The sequence below is a fragment of the Silene latifolia genome, chromosome Y (assembly GCF_048544455.1).
Source record: "Silene latifolia isolate original U9 population chromosome Y, ASM4854445v1, whole genome shotgun sequence".
NCBI lineage: Eukaryota > Viridiplantae > Streptophyta > Magnoliopsida > Caryophyllales > Caryophyllaceae > Silene > Silene latifolia.
Window position 1 is genome coordinate 247046837 of NC_133538.1, and position 17307 is coordinate 247064143.

The following is a 17307-nucleotide window of genomic DNA, read 5'->3' on the forward strand; positions in this document are numbered from 1 at the left end:
TTGAGTTTTCTCCGGTGGAAAAAACTTTTGGTAAAAAGCAAGAGCCAATGTCTCCCAATTGGTAATTCCCATGGCGGTGCGGTCAAGGCTATTGATCCAAAGCTTGGCCTTGTCCTTCAAAGAGAAAGGGAAAAGTATTTCCCTTATTTGGGCTTGGGTGACGCCCGTTTGACGGATCATGGAGCAATAGTCACAAAAGTTTTGCACGTGCAAATTAGGATCCTCCAAAGGACTTCCTCCAAATTGCTTTCTCTCCACAAGGCTAATAAAAGCCGGTTTGATCTCGAAGTCCGGCGCGGTGATTTGAGTGGTTGTGATTCCGGCCGGAAGCATGGCCGCGGTGGGCTTTGAGTGATCGGAAAGTTTCACCATCTTTTTGGGAGTAGATGGTGAAGGTGGTGGAGATGATGAACAAGAAACCTCCTCCTCTTCAAGGGCTTCTAGATCGTCCAAGTAAGACTTTCTAGCACTTTCAACTTGGACGGGAGAAGTGGCTTCTTTAACTTCCTTCCAAAAACGTCGTCTTCTCCTAAAGGTTTTCTCGGGTTCGGAATCCGGTGAAAGCAATTCTCCACTACGAGAGGACCTGGGCATAAGAAGACAATTTCTAGGAAAATGATAAGTAACGGTCTCAAGGAACAAGTGTTCCCAAGACAAAGGAAAACAAGATAAAAATCGACAATTCAAAAAGCAATAAAACCGTTTCCCCGGCAACGGCGCCAAAATTTGATAGGCTTATCGCGTACCTATGCAAAGATAAATTCCCTAAACAACAAGTTAATGTAGCAATAGGGGTCGAACACAAGGAAACGGGAATTACTTCGTGAATTGCTATGGGTAGATTTTTATCAAGGTCGATTACGATTTGGTTTGGTTTGGTTGTTTGATGATTAATAAGAATTATGATGTAAATTATATAATAAAAGGGAGTCTAAGGGGTTCGGGTCACGCATGCAAAGGTAAACATATAATCATGATAAACTTGGTACTAATAACATTGTCAATTGCTTAGGCTTAAAGATACCCATCTTACGATATTAGCATCAACCATAGACCGGGTCCTAGAGAAACTCTCGTCCATGACTAGGTCGTCCTACTATACATGCTTAGTCTAATTCAATTCCGTGCCTCTCGACTTATAGAACGAATAAACAAACTTAATCAAATGAATAGGGCCCTAAACAAAGATTAAACATTGTGGCACAAGCATGTGATAGAAGCAATTTAGACAATATTATTTTTAACCTATCTTATCATGTTATATATTTGATTTATGCATGGCTCCCCTAGCCCTTAGACTAAGAGATTTAGCTACTCATGTTAAAGTGTAAATTGTAAGTTATATTAAGAGAAATGATAAACATGATTAAATGATTTATAAGAACTAGATGATATAACATGTATAAGAAATAATGCTAATGTAATCTAAATTAAGTACTTTAATTATAAACTATGCGTAAGCTAAGATAGAAATGTAAATTTGCAAACTAGAAATAAGAATACCTCAATAGAGAAGAACTTGTAAAGGAGAAATGTATAATAACCAAATGCTTGAATAACAAAATGCTTGAACAATAACTTGAGTACCAAATGTTGAAAGATTAAACTAAAGAAAGCTTAACAACTTGTAAACTAAAATGAGAAGACTAATGAGAGAAATATAAAGCTTAAGGCTATTGTGAAGTGAAAATGAGACGTCAAGATTGGATGCCTAAGACCTCGGAACACCTCTCCTATTTATAGGAGAGGAGAGCATAACGTAAAAGCCAAGATGACTATGGCCCCGATCGGGTTGCATGGCCCGATCGGGGTCGTGTGTCTCCGTGTTATTTCTCTTAATTCCTCTCTTAATTGCAAATGGTATCCAATGTTGGTGATTAATTGTGCGATTAATCACCCGGTTAATGCTAGCATTTGGCATCTTAGGAACTTTTAGAATCCCATGCTTTTCCCATTGACTTGGACTTTGAAGTTGGGCTTGATTTTGGTTGTTGACAACATTTGAATTACACAATTTGATCCACCAATTTCTTCATGCTAACCCATGCCAATACTCCATGCTAGTTCAAAACTTGGTCTCATTTAGCCATAATACTCTAGTAGCTCATCTTGTAGTATTTTAGCTCCAAAAAGCTTAAGTATCCTACAAAATATGTTAAGACAAGCAAACACACTAGAATAACAAATATTAGCTCACAACACTATGATAAGTGCTAAATAACAAATAAAATGGAGCTAATATAGGGGATGAAAGTATATAAAATATGCACTTATCAAAACATATTCGTCATTGTTTTAAATCACTTTTTACAAAACCTAAAACCTGTTTAAGAGAGAAAGCAACTAGTTCTTCTTCCTAATCGCGTTCTTGACAATTCCCGGAGTTCAGACGGTCAGTTCGTATCGTAGTTCGTGTCGTTGGATTCCTTGCGTCGAGGGTAAGCTTTTAATATAATTTCTATAATGTTTTGTTAAGATTGGTGAAACCCTAATTTGGGAATTGGGGGTTTTGGTGTGTAGTTTGTGATGTGTAGTCTTTATGTGCTGTATGATAGGAGGAGAATTCGTAGAGGAGCCGTTTTGATACAGCTGTAGATACCGTCTGCGTGTTGTGCTTTCCAGGTAGGATTTCCTACTCAGTATTAGTCCCAAAATGGGAAATTGGTGATGTGCTGTAGTTAGTTGTTTGATATGATGATTGTGATTGTGATTGTGATTGTGATTGGTTTCTATGGCTCTCGAGATGCGTTCTCGGCTGAGTGGGGTCACTTGCGGGAGTGACTTCACGCCCTAGTTTCGCCCTTCGTGGAACCCGCCACGGAAGGGGATGTGCACATTAATGGGACAGGGTTATCGCTCGTACGATGAGCGGGGCTTAGGTGGGAACGGCTGCGGTCCCCCACTGGCAGGGCTGGTCCAGTGGACAGTCAGTATTGAGATGATGGGAGTTGGTGTGTGTGTGTGTGTGTGACGGTTCAAATTTTGTCTGTTTGCCTTATTATTGTTATCTATATTGATTGTGTGATTAATCGACCCGGTGTTGTTTTGTAAACTGCGGTGATCCATTCGGGGATGGTGAGCAGATATTGAGCAGGTATAGAGATGAGTACTTTGGGATATTTGGGATGGCCACGACATGACGATAGAGTCTTCCGCTGTAGTTTAGCATTTATTTACATTTTAGTTGAGAACAGATAGTTTGGAATAATGTATCGTACTTTGGTTTGGTTTTGAGGATTGTTTATTCATTAAACTATTTATAACAAACATTGTTTCTGTTTTGTCTATTTGATTATCATACCTCGGGCGACCGAGATGGTGATGTCTTCATACCTGAGTGGTCCTGGTAAGGCACTTGGAGTATGGGGGTGTTACACGGTCTATGCTGATTCTTGAGGAAACAAGCAATAACCCTCCTCTGGCCTCGGACACTGCTCTTGTTGCCCTCAATCAACCGGATTCTCCTTCACCCAAGGACCCTTCTCGACATTCCAACAACAACCGCAACAAAAACAATCGTGGTAATGGGAAGAAAGGTAAGAATAAGGATAATCGCAACAATGAGAACCGTCAGGCCAGTGATGACAAGTCTTCAAAGACTATGGCTGCTATATCATGGACACCTCGCATGGCCTGGTCTCCATATGGGCCGTGGGTTCCTGCTCAGTGGACTTCTCCACCGTGTCCTTACCCCACCAGTGGGTGGTCACCACAACAGCCTGCCTCCTCGGCAGGTATCCTCGGTCCGCGTCCATCACAGGCGTTTATGGTCTATCCTTACTCGAACCAGGCTCCTCCGTCCATTAATTACACTCCGACGAACTTGGGTAATGCTTTCCAGGGGATGACACTCATGCCTCCGGATGATCGTTGGTTCATGGATACAAGGGCTACCTCGCATATGGCGTCGGATTCAGGTAAACTCTCGTCTTATTCTAATTTGGGCTTAAATCGTGATATTGTCGTCGGCAGTGGTCAACGTATTCCAATGAAAGGTGATGGTTGATGCCCAACTATTATAAATATTCCTATTAGGATCACTTCCCTCTCACACAAATACAAGTGGGAGGGTAAGTGGGGCGAAAATGGAGCGCTCCACTTGCCTCCCACTTACATTTGTGTGAGAGGAAGGTGACCCGTCACTCACTTGTAACGGATAGTGTCCGTCACAAGTATGACTAGCCTTTTTTTAACGTTCTATGACCAAAAGAAAGGAAATACTTCTAGGTAACTACTACTACTAAGTACTAACTAGTAACTAGGACTGTGAACCGGTTCGGACCGAAATCGGATTGGATCGAACTAAAACGGAAAAAAGTTTCGGTCCGGAACCAAACCAAAAAATTCCAGTCCAAGACCGAAACCATGCCGGTTGGACTGGAATTTGTCCGCACTCACCTGCTTATGTTAAATTATACTAAATTACTTACGTAGTATTAATTTATACTTATAAATTATTAAAATGAATAAATATGTATTAGTATCGTAAAATATCGACAAATTAAACATATTTGCACAACTTTTTTAAAGGTTTTTAAGGAAACTAACCTAAAAAGAAAAAATTAAAATGTAAATTTCGGTCTTTCTGGTCCAGACTAGAAAAAATCAGGTCTGACCAAAATGGTCCGAAAACTGGAATTCATAAAAAGCTTGGACCGGAGACCAGACCATTACTTCTCCGGTCGACTCTGGTCCGACCTATATAACTCAATTATATTATGTAAAATTTATTCTACCTAAATGACATGATCGAATGACTTGACCTGTATGGCTTTACGGAGCTGTATCTGGTCCAACATTTGAACTAAAAACCCACGCTAGACTCGTAACCTGAATTGACCCGAATCAATATCATTCAATCGAATGTTTATTGTTGCAAATTGATATTTCCCGTACAAAATTTGATGATAAGAGCCTTGAAAGTGACTCAATCCCGAAATGATTCGACCTGATTTGACCCTGAATTCTTCCAAACACAATATAACCTAACGGAATTCAACTCTAACTTGATTCAGCATCAGTGACACTATAATATAAATAAATATAGGTCCATGTAGCTTGTTTTTTAGCTTCGGTTCAAAACTGCTCAATCGCTAAACGAGCTTGCGTCTTTATAATAAAACTGTTAATAATTAAGCAACTTTAACGACTTATACAAGAATAGAAATTTTTCTTAAAATTCCAAACTTAATTTAGAACAAAGTTGTTAAATGATTTAGCAACTTATCTACTCTATTTTGTAAAAAAGAATACAAAATTTGATATGTAACAAAGTTAAGGTAAGATTATTGGTAATTTTGAAATAAGATTTTGAAAAGTTTTAAGACAAGAGTGAGGTGAGTCTGACTGATAATAATGTATATAGACTGAGGTGTGTATGAACTGAGTATGAATAATAAAGAAATAATAAAAGTTAGTAAAAAGCTGACGTGGTTGCTAAGTCCTACCAATAATTAGAGTATCCGCAAAGGTGGGGAGGTGCCTCCCCATATGTCCTCTCTCTCCTCATATGGGGCTCCTCATTGTTGTACAAAGCTCCCCAACATTTGAGGTTCCACTGTTTTTAGAGGAGCTCCCCAAAAAAAAAGTAAGGCAATTTGTGTTACTTTTGGGGAGGTTCCCAAATTTTTGTGTGTGAATTGGGGAACCCCATTGTTGCATAAATGTAATTATGAAATGAGGAGGGTAAATGGAAAAGTTAGTGGAAAATAAGGTGGACGAATAAGAAAAGGAAAGAGAAGATATGGGGAGCCTCACATTTACGGATGCTCTTATACCCTTACTTACTCATTAAACGGGTTATTAACACCTCAATCCAAACCCGACACATTTACTCAAACACAAATGGGCCAATTATCCAAAGCTTAAGCCAATTAAAATTTCTATTATCCAATAAAACATGTTCAACCATATATGGGAGTATCACTTAATAGGCTAAACCTGTTAGGGTGCAAACCCTTGTCCCACATCGGTAGAATAAAGATGGAAGATCATCTTTATAAGTGTCCAGAAAATATAATAGTACGAGGCCTTTTGGGAAGGAGCCCAAGAGTAAATCCGTGAGGGCTTGGCCCAAAGCGGACAATATCGTACTATTATGGTCAGTGGACACAGATACAGCAGAGGCTCAACACGTGATATTCACGCTTCCGCACAACAAAACCCATATATGGGCGGACTTGGCAAACCCTAAATGGCTACAACTTGCGCAAATCATGGGCTAACCCAAACATCATCAACCAAACAACCGACATCAAACACATGCTCATATAAAACCATCCATCACACCTCCCTCTCTCTCTCTCTCTCTATATATATATATATATATCCCCCACATTCGAGCTGCCTTCGTCAACCCCATATACCCCAACACAAAGCGTATATCGCCACCGTACACGGCGGAGAGAGAGAAAATGGCGGCGGAAGTTGAGGCATCAGAGTTGGCGGCAGTGACGGAGGTGAACGAGGTTGTGGCAACTGAAACAGCAAAACAAGCTCATAAATTAGAGAGATGGGCGTTTTGGTATGATAATCAATCTAATCCTAAACAAGGTGCTGCTTGGGGTTCTTCTCTTAAAAAGGCATATACTTTTGATACTGTTGAAGAGTTTTGGTGGTATTTACTCTCACTTTTCCCTTTTATTTTATTTTATTTATGTTTTTGATTATAATTGGTTTTACACTTATGGTAAGAAGCTCTTGACGGTTTCAATTGATAATTCGTGTCTGCCGAATCCGAACCATGTAGGGATTAAGGTTCTGATGTTGTTGTTTTGCTGATTATAAGGTTTAATTGATATGGGTAGCTTGTGTTATTTGTGAAGATGATCAAAGTTTGGGAAAATTGATTTTATTTGTGAGGTTTATGAACTGGGTTGTGATTAGTTTGATGTGGAAATTTCATTTTGTCCATGGAAGTTGATGTTTTATGGTGAGAAGTGGGGGTTTCTCTTTTCAAGGTATTTTTTCTTGGTTTGGGTTTAATTGGAATGGTTACTTTTGATTTTTATGGTTTTAATGTAGTTGGAAATTTGATTGAATTTGTGGGGTTTATGAACTAAGTTTTACTAATTTCAATGGGGGTATTCTATTTTGTTGATGGAAGTTGATGTTTTGTGGTAAGAATCGGGGGTTTCCCTTTTTGAGGTATCGGTTTTTGTTTGGGTATAATTGGCAATGTCACTTTTGATTTATGGTTTTAATGAACTTGGTTACTTGAATGCAGTTTAGTTTATGTGGATAGGTTATGTTATGTCAGTATTTCATTTTGTTGATGGAAGTTTAAAATTTAGTGAGATTTGGGGGTTTCTCTTTTTAGGGTATGAATGGCATGTTACCGGCAGCTACAGCTAGTGGATCCTACAACCGGTTGTATCAACTGGGTTGTGCTTTTTTTTGGTAGGGGTAATTGGTTTTGTTACTTTTGTATGCTTTTAATGGGTTTTAATGACGTGGTTACTTGGATGCCTGGTTACCAAATTCACTACGAATACGCCCTTACTTTTTAGGTTTTTTATAATTGGTTTTGTTACTTTAGATTTTTCTGCTTTTATTAAACTTGGATTGGATGGGATTTAACTCGTGTGAGGAGCTTTATTGATTGTGAAACTGCTTATAGTTTGAAAATATGATTTAGTTTGTGGGATTATGAACTGGTATGCTTATTTTGATGTGCGCATTTCATTTTGTTGATGAAAGGAGTTTTGTGATGAGAATTGGGGGCTTCTCTTTTTAGGGTATGAAAGACACGTTATTGGTGCCCATTGCCAAATTTGTCTGATTTATTGGCTTTATGGCCTGCGTAAGGTTAAATTGAGAACATTAGGTCTTTAAGTTTGTATGTCAATTAGGAGTTTCACTTATTAACTTAATGCATGTTGAGGAGTCTGCTCCCCGTTGTATGACAGTTTAGCTCAAATAAGGATTCGTTTGGTTGCATGTAGGAATTTGTAACATGATTTTAGAATTCATATGAATTGAAAAATATTGTTTGGTTGTCATGAAGGAAGTGCAATTTATGTAGGCATTCCCACTTACCAGACGGACCTAGATAAGCCACTTCCTCCATTATGAAGGAATTGGAATTCATGGGAACTTCCAATTCATGTGTATTGGGTTAACCAAACAATATCCCCATTTTGCAATTCACATGAATTTAATTTCCTGTGTTATTTAGTGGGTAACCAAACGACCCCTAAGTTTGTAGTTTTTCTGTTGAAGGGGTGTCATCATGGGGATTGTAGTAACTTGGTTGAAGGTTGTTTTCCTAGTTCACACATACTATTTCTTGTATCTATAATTATCAAGGTAGTTCTAATAGGTTTTTGCGGGATTGTATTATGGAAGATGGGCTATTTTCATTCTTCAGCAGTTTATAAGAAAATAACGAGGATCTTATTTGTTTCTTGAGGACTAGATGGATCAAAAAGTTGATTTCTTTTTTTGTAATGTAAGATGTAAGATAATTGTGTAAATGTTCTTTATTATTGTTCCTGACTTCCTGTTGATGTCCAGCTACTCAATTGAGAAATTGTTTTGCAAGTGAATAAATTATAGAATGATAAGATATTTAAGTTGCAGTTTGTTGATTTTCCTGGTGAACCTGTTAATCTGAATATAAATTATCATCCCTTTGCAGTCTATATGATCAGATTTTCAAGCCCAGCAAGCTGATAACAAACGCTGATTTCCATTTGTTCAAGGCGGAAATTGAGCCAAAATGGGAAGATCCTGAGTGTGCCAAGGGAGGCAAGTGGACTGCTGCGGCCAACAGAAAGCCTGATCTTGACAGAATGTGGCTTGAAACTGTAATATCTATAACAACAAACTTTTTTTCCTCCTAGTCTAAATGACGCTTATGTTAGCTAGCCTTTAGGTGTTTGACCATGTCTGACTCACTGAATTGCTATCTTTTGTTCACTTTTGAGCAGTTGATGGCTCTAATTGGAGAACAGTTTGATGAAGCTGAAGAGATATGTGGTGTGGTAGCTAGTGTGCGCCAAAGGGGTGACAAACTTTCATTATGGACTAAGAATGCTGCGAACGAGTCTGTACAGGTTTGTGATGTTTTACTTCTTTTGATTTTCTTTGCTTCAAGCATACTGAGCTGCTGCATACATCTTAGGCAAATGCTTTTGGATATCATTTGGAGAAATGAAGCAAAGTGCCTCATCTACTCTACTCATTTTTGTACAAACGTAGTACCTTTTCTGATAACTTTTGTCATGTTATTTTGTTGGAGATTGGCCAATTGGGATACAACCTTATAAATAAAAGCCTACATTGTGGGTATTTGGTCATTTGGTGGTACCCTCTAACCGGGGTTTAGTCAGTAAATGGGATTTTATCTATCTTTAGCCTTTACTTTACTTTGTGGGTGGAGTTGACGTTTTGGGAACCGGGTTTGGGTCATTTGATGTGTCAATATCTTGTTTAATTGAAAGCATGCCTTGCTTGTTTGGATTCTTCTTGGTAGTTGACGTGAGATTGATTCTCTCACTACGGAATACTATTATTCCCTTGGACAATTAGTAGAGTTAGTCCATGAAAGAGAATCAGAAGTTAGGTGAGCCAAACTTATGTAAGAACAAACATTTTGCGTACAAATTCAGCAATACTACCTTACTTTCGCCTTTAAAAAGGCACATCCAGGGTTACCTAATTCGCTCGTCCCCCTCCGAATTGCGAATTAATTCGCAATTCATTTTCATCTTAATTCATCCCAATTCGCGAATTATTCGCTGAGATGAGCGAATTATATGATTATGCTAAAAACCAAAAAAAAATCAGGAAAAATTGAAGTATAGACAAGATACTTGGTTATTTTGAAGTTTGAACTTTGAAGCCAAGCACAATGATTTGATTCACTATTGTAGATTTGTAAATTTAGCTTTAATTCGATTTTGATTTCTGACAGGAAGATTTTTTTTTTAGCTTTGTTGATGTAAAAGGATAATCCTTTTGCGAATTGGATTCGACGAATTACCGAATTTTAAAATAATGTAATTCGCCAATGAATTGAATTCGCTAAATTGAGCGAATCGCGAATTAGAATTAAGAAAGCGAATTGAACGAATTGCGAATCCGGTAACCCTGGGCACATCAGTCGCGGTCGAAAATTATTTCACCCTCGCAATATACTTTTAGAATAACAAGCAAGAGAAACATGTGTATGACAGGGACTCTTAGAGGCTCCCGTTGTGAGAAAAATAGAGCTGTATGACCAGTGGACATAAAGCCTATCTGGTCTTTTCCCTCCTCAAGAAATAGACTATGTCTACTGTGGCCCTCTGTCATGATATAGGATGATGGCTAGAAATTAAATACTCCGTAATACTCTTTAAATGTTGAAATGAAAGAAGTAATTAAACTGAGGTAGGTGAGATGCAAAAACATACTCCCTCCCGGCAGGGGCGAGGCCAGGATTTTCTCTTTGGTGTAGCAAAGTATAAAGGATACGATTAACTGTTTGAAGTACTAAGTCGATTTATACTATAGCCTTTTGCGAGTTAGGAATCATATGTAAAATTATCTTTTAGATTTTAATTCTATCAATGCAATTTTTTCTAAATAAATATTTGTCTGCCGTCAGATTCAAAGTCATTCTTGCATCCACATTCCACCAGTAGTTATTGCATAAGAACATCTCACATTGTGAGACGATCCCATTGTATAAAAAGAAACTCCATTTATTAGTAGTAAAACTTTTTTACAAAAGTTACCGTGAAACCGTCTGAAACTATAATTTGTACACATTCCACATAGCTAAATACACATAACATCATAATTGCATTAAATATTTGACTGTATTTTCAAAATTTTGGGAAGGAGTAAATAAATTGGGAGAATATCATATTGACTATTAATTAAAGCATGGATTTTAGAATCCGTAGAGCTGTATTGGGAAGATTAAAGTGTTAATGAAACTATATTAATTAGGTAATTGATGTAATTAGTGGTGTAGCAATTTTAATTTTCACAATGATTTTTTCCAAATAATGGTGTAGCAAGTGCTACACCATTGCCAAGGGTGGACTCGCCCATGCCTCCCGGTCTATTTAATCTTCCCTTTTTCCTTATGGGGATTAATCATCTTTTCTTTCCTATTTCCTTATTTGGACATTATCGTCTCTGTGTTTGGAGAAAAATACCCTCACCCTTCTACTAACTTAACATACCAAGATACCCCCCACCCACCCACTTGACATTTCAGCTTCATTCCGTTATAACTCTCCTGCCTTAACCCACCCTACCACCACCACCACCACCACCACCACTGACACCGGAGGCCCGTCAGCTGAAACTGCCAACGAAATGGCCTGCTGCCTTAACCCGCCCCATTACCACCACCACTGACACCGGGGCCCCTTCATCTGAAAGTGCCAAGGAAATGGCCTCCTACCCACTTCCATCAGCAATATCCCTACAACTTCACTTGAAAAGACCCTTTAAAACACGCATCACCACCCATAAAACACCCACCCTAGTCTCGAAAATCCAACCTCACCTGGAATCCCCTTCGGCCCTTCCCTCACACGCGAAAAACATAGATATAGGGTTTTCAAGGATAGGAGAGGGCGTTTTGAGGGTAGTGGATGAATTTTTAATTGTTGAGGTGGGTGGTTCGTAAGGTGGGGGAAGGGTATTCTGGGATGGTGGGTTGTATTGGTGATGCTTGAAGCTGGATTTGTGGTGTTTGCGGTGGCTTGGTGGTGTTTAGAGTTGGGTTCTGGTGGATTGGTGATGTTTGCAGTGGTTTGACAGTGTTTAGGGTTGGGTTGCAGTGAATTGGTGATGTTTGCAGTGGTTTGACAGTGTTTAGGGATGGGTTGCGGTGGTTTGATGGTATTTGGGTTGGGTTACTTACGACGCTTAGGTGGTATATGGGGCTTAGTTGCGGTGGCTTTGGGCTATGTGGGTGGTGGTTGGGGATGGTTTGGTGGTGGTTAAGGGTTGATTGGTGGTGGTTGGGGTTTTGTTTCAGGGTGTTTGTGGCGAAGTGAATGAGCGATGTTGGGTAAGCCATAAGAGGCATGTGAGAGAGGTAGACGGGTAAATTTGCTATCTTCCTTAATTTTTGTCCTCAATATAAAGAGGAAGATTAAATAGACTAGGGGGAGTACGACTTTACAGTTCACTTCATTGATGTGGAACATACGTAACAATAGGTTTGGATTGTAAATGTAAAGCAGGCGTAGTTTTTCATAGAGGCGCGTGAAGATATGTTAGGTATGGGAGAATTACAGTAGTTCTCCAACCATTGTTTGAGATGGAACACTAGAAGAACATCATTATATTCTCACAAGTCACCACATTTTTCAAATCTATATATTGGCGCTTTTCACCAGAATATGGGTCTGGTCCAATTGGGTGAGTGGGTTGGAAATTAAGACCTTTTGTGGGAATTTGGGGATTGGTCTTCGAACAGGAGTTAGCTATGACAGTGCTTGTTATTGACTTATCATAGACGAACAAAGAATTAAGTAGTCCCGATCGAAAGGAAAAAGATATTAGATAATTTACTCTAGTTTAAGAAAATATAGTTTAAAAGAGATGTGTAAAACCATCTATTTTCTTGGAAATTGGAAGTTGGTTTGATTTACTGATGGAATATCGGTGCATGGATCATATCAAACATAGTTTTAGCTTGTGTGTTTAAGGTAGAGACTCAAGACTCGAGTATATACCAGAGATGACCTTGACCTCGAAGTCGTGATGCCTTGATTGTTGATAACTTGATGCCTTCGAGAAATCGAGTTCTCCCTCTTTGCTGCATATGAGTTACAGGAGTATATTTTCCACTTTGATATAATTTTTTTCATAACTTGCATTTAGTATAATAACTTCTAATACGAGTACAAATTGTTTTAATAATTTTTTTCATTTTGACCTATTGAACAATACGTGCAGATGGGCATTGGAAGGAAGTGGAAAGAGGTCATCGATGTCACTGATAAGATCAATTACGGCTTTCATGTAAGTTCTCTGCTTCTCCCTCCTTTTAAATCAATCACATGTGTCATTGCGTAGACGGTTTTATAGAGCTTGTGATCTTAAATTTTACAGGATAGGAATTCCAAAAGCCGGTACAGTGTTTAAGAACCAAGACCTGGAATTAGCGGTTGATTTCAATGTTATACTTTTGCGCTCTTAAAATTTGTACTCCCAACACACGGAGTATTTCATTTCAAGTTTTGTTTCGTACAATTTGTTGTTTTGATTTTGAGTTTAAGTCCCTTACATAATTTGAATGACCTGTTTTGTACTTTTATAATGAAGTGTGACAGTTCTTAGACTTGGTAGCGGTCATAGAGGCCTAAATCTTGTTGCGATAACATTGCTGTGGATATCACATCAAAATGCAAGAGACAATCAAGGACAATGCATTGGTATTAAAATTGCTATGGTCTTTCTACGTTCATATTTCCAGGGAAGTAAGCTATGGCCTATGGGTGTGTTGATGCGTTTACGTCTCGGTCTGTGGCTGATAATTGCAAGATATTAAGCGTTTGCCATTTCGTGGTGTAGAATATACCTTTGCTTATTACATTATCAAGGCGGAAAAAAAGAGGGGCACAGCCGACTGCAAAAAAACTGATACGTCTAATTTAAAACGGTAAAATCATCGAACAATGATATTCATCGCGGTTTTTGTGGGTAAGAAAACACAAACAACTGAACAATGGACAAATATTATGCAAAACCTCAAGTGTATTATCTACAAAATGACATCTACATCATGAATTCTCAATATGCCAATATCATAATTCATATCTAGCTAAATAAATTCCATAAATTTTCTTCTCATGCAAGGAACCCTAGTTTTTCTCCATTCTTTTTAGCCAACCGGATCAGCCCTTGTCTTTGTTTTGCATCTGCTCCAATCGACTTGCAAAACTCAGTGATCACCTATTGCAAAAGGTTAATTGGTTTAAACATTTACAGACGATGACAGTCTTAATCGAGAATAATTTGGGTTCGACTAACCTGAATACATCGTGTACTTTAAAGTTTAAACACATGGTATAGAAATCATGTACCCATTTACGTAAAATACTTTAGTTACGTACCTGTGAGTGAAGGGCTATTGCTTTTCCTCTAAGTTGGTTAAACCGTTTTTTACCAACAATCAACAATGTCCCTAGTAACCATCACTATGGATGCAAAGAGACCTTTCCCTTCATTAACGTTCTTCATCAAGGGTTGAGCACGTGTCGGTTTGCTCAAAATCCGTGCACTAGCCAGGACGGAATTGGCTAGCATTGCGTGGTTATCACCAGAGGCGAAAGACGAGCCTAGACCGGTTTTGAACCCGGTTGCGGTGATTGAAGAAGTGGCCATCTATGAAACTTCTTTAGCTCCTTAGGTTGAACATACAAGGTTTTGTAGATTCTATTGATGTTTGTGGACTTAGAAATTTGAAGAATCAAAGAGTTGTGGTTTAGTTTTGTAGCATGAGATGAGAGCCACATAATGTAAGGTTGTGTTTGGAGCTTTTTAGTAATTTTTGTAGGTCCTGTTATTCGCATGATCCTAGAAGAATTTGGAGAAAATATGATTATAGCCTCTTAATTCATTTCTTAAATGGGGACTTACCTTGATTTCAATTTGTTGATTGTATTTATGGCCGTTAATTTGTAAAACAATATACTCCGTAGTATATAGCCTAGTCTCTTTTCACTTAATCGTAAGATAAATTCATCTATAAAACCGTCTCACAATAACTTGGGAGATGTTAAATCCCGCACACAATTTTACTTAATCTCGCACATTTTCCCCATTTATTCCGAGTTTATCCCTCTCATTTCTCATCCCCTAGTCCTCACTTTACCAATCCCATCATCTTCTTCCCCTAACTATCCTTACTTTTAACCTTCTCTCCGACCACCACTCTCCCGCCCCCTCCCAGCGCTGACAACACCTCCATACACCTCTCTCGACGCCAACCACCGCCTCTCATCTCCTTCACCCCAGTCGATGGCTGCCATACACCAACAGTCAGATCTGGTGCCTGACTCCTGGCGCCAATCACCACCCGTCCTCTCCTCACCACCCACTTCTCTGTCGACCACCAACAACCAATCTTATCAACTATGAAAAATCAAAACCCTAATTGAAGGGAGAAACCTTTTTTTTTGGTTTAAATAATCAATCAATCGATATACAGACAATGTAAATTGATAAAATTATTGGTAAAGGGGCTAAATTAATTGTGATATGTGCGAAATTAAGATCTATAATTGTCAAATTATTAACAAATTATTTAGGTTTTGAGAGGGAGAGGGGGAGTAGAGAACTTTTTTAATTTTTGAGAGATGAAGGATAAAATTGGAATAATGGGGCAAAGTGTGTGGGATTAAGTAAAACGGTGTGCGGGATTTAGCAAATACGTTAGAATAATGTAATTATTCTTGTGTATAGTCCATGCCATGATACGCCCTTGGGTTGGGGCGCATGAATATTGTGATATTTTGTAATTATTTTAGCCTAAAATGTAGTCTTCAGTTATGGTAACAGACTAACAGTAGGTTCTAGAATTATGTATCACTAGTATTGGTGCCCGGCTTCGTCTGGGCTACCTCTACTTACCATAAATTTTTTTTTCATTAAATAAAATTACTTAAAGTTGCATAACCCGTAAATTTATCATTAATATATTTTTTTATGACATATCCTAAAATTACGATAAAATAAATTTTGAGACAAATTCACTACTCCCGCTATGAATATTTTACTCTTATTAATGAAACAATAGTAATAACATTTCACTACTTGCCCGTAATCATTGTTACTTTCACTACTCCCGCCGTAATTATTGTTATTGTCACTATTGCCGCATTAATATTGATAATTTCACTACTCCCGCCGTAATTATTGTTACTTTCACTATTGTCGCATTAATATTGATTATTTCACTACTCCCGTTGTTGTTTCTACCGTTGATAATATTGTTACTTTTACTATTCAAATGAGTGATTACTATCATATAATTATATCCAATGTTACTACAATTCTTTTCTTTACTGACGAAATTACTTTTACTACTTAGGCATGCAATTTTAAGAGGATTATATATTTATATAAATATATTACATATATGCATTAAATCAAATCGAAAGAATTATGCAATATTATATATTATGGAATCTAACTTGAATTATTTATAACCTACTTATATTATATTTTTGTATGTTAAATAATTAACATCTCTATACATCTAATAAATTATAAAATTTAATAAAATTGCATAGATTTTAAATTTAATATATAATTTTATGATGATAATAATTAATACCATAAGTGTGCATGTTTATACTAATTAATTATTTTATTTTAAGGAAATTGACCATCTTCTAGTATTCTATAAATATTTAGGAAAATTACCAATTAAGCATTTCTTTCTTTTAGTCTCCTTGAAATTGATCATCTTAATTAATTATTTTATTTTAACGAAATTGACCATCTTAATTAATTATTTTATTTTAAGGAAATTGACCATATTTTAGTCTCTTAAAAATGTTTAGGAAAATTACCAATCTTCTATATAATTTAATTTTAATCCAAACTATATAATATTTGCATTGAGATCCCTTAATCGGGTCCATCACACGGTGCTAGTGATTTAAAACTATATAGTATAATTAATTTGTATAATTTTCTTTAATTACATTGAAGTCCCTTGGTTTCTGAATTTAATATATAGTATTGATATGTATAAATGTACACTTGATTAATGAAAATCGTTAAGCATTCAAACTCTTTCATGGTATCAGCGAAATAAGATCTTTCCTTCTTTTCTATTCTTCTTCTTCAAACCTATTTCTTCCCCACTGAAGCCCTCCTTTCTTTTCATCTCAATGCTAGGCGACGATACTCAAAAATCCGCTCCATTTCACCCTGCCTTTTCCGTCTCCAATATTAAGAACCACATCTCGATTATACTTGAAACGGAAAATGTGCACTATAACTCTTGGGCAAAACTCTTTCTCAATGCGGTTCAAGAATTCGATGTGGCTGACCACATCGCCCTTCCTAAAGACACTCCCATCAACAAAGATGCACAATGGTCCCATCCTGATGCAATCGTGAAGCAATGGATTTTTAGCACCATTTCACTCGATTTGCTTCACACGATTCTCAAGCCCAGGGCCACCGCTCAAGAAGCCAGGGACCGTCTTAAGGACATATTCAATGATAACAAAAATTCTAGAGCGGCATATTTCGAGCAAGAATTCTAGCAAATTCACATCAACAATTATCCGAATGCATCGTCATATTGCCAAGCATTGAAAATGTTGGCGGATCAAC

The 17307-nt window shown here is 37.6% G+C and overlaps 1 protein-coding gene and 1 pseudogene across 1 annotated transcript; one reads left to right on the forward strand and one right to left on the reverse strand.

The window, feature by feature from the left end:
• Positions 1-6264: 6264 nt before the first annotated feature.
• Positions 6265-13397, forward strand: LOC141633402 (eukaryotic translation initiation factor-like). The gene is made up of 5 exons (XM_074445882.1): positions 6265-6616; positions 8639-8807; positions 8931-9056; positions 12910-12975; positions 13066-13397. The coding sequence occupies exons 1-5, from the start codon at positions 6414-6416 to the stop codon at positions 13096-13098; spliced, it is 597 nt and encodes a 198-aa protein (XP_074301983.1). The 5' UTR covers positions 6265-6413; the 3' UTR covers positions 13099-13397.
• A 186-nt stretch (positions 13398-13583) lies between these two features.
• LOC141633401 (protein PROTON GRADIENT REGULATION 5, chloroplastic-like) lies at positions 13584-14439 on the reverse strand (annotated as a pseudogene).
• Positions 14440-17307: the final 2868 nt, after the last annotated feature.

Excerpts from the sequence above, each read along its gene's own strand:
- LOC141633402 (XM_074445882.1), top strand. The coding sequence starts at position 6,414 with ATGGCGGCGGAAGTTGAGGCATCAGAGTTGGCGGCAGTGACGGAGGTG. Across the intron at positions 6,617-8,638 it reads ACTGTTGAAGAGTTTTGGTG|TCTATATGATCAGATTTTCA; the intron begins GTATTTACTCTC and ends ATCCCTTTGCAG. Across the intron at positions 12,976-13,065 it reads AGATCAATTACGGCTTTCAT|GATAGGAATTCCAAAAGCCG; the intron begins GTAAGTTCTCTG and ends TAAATTTTACAG.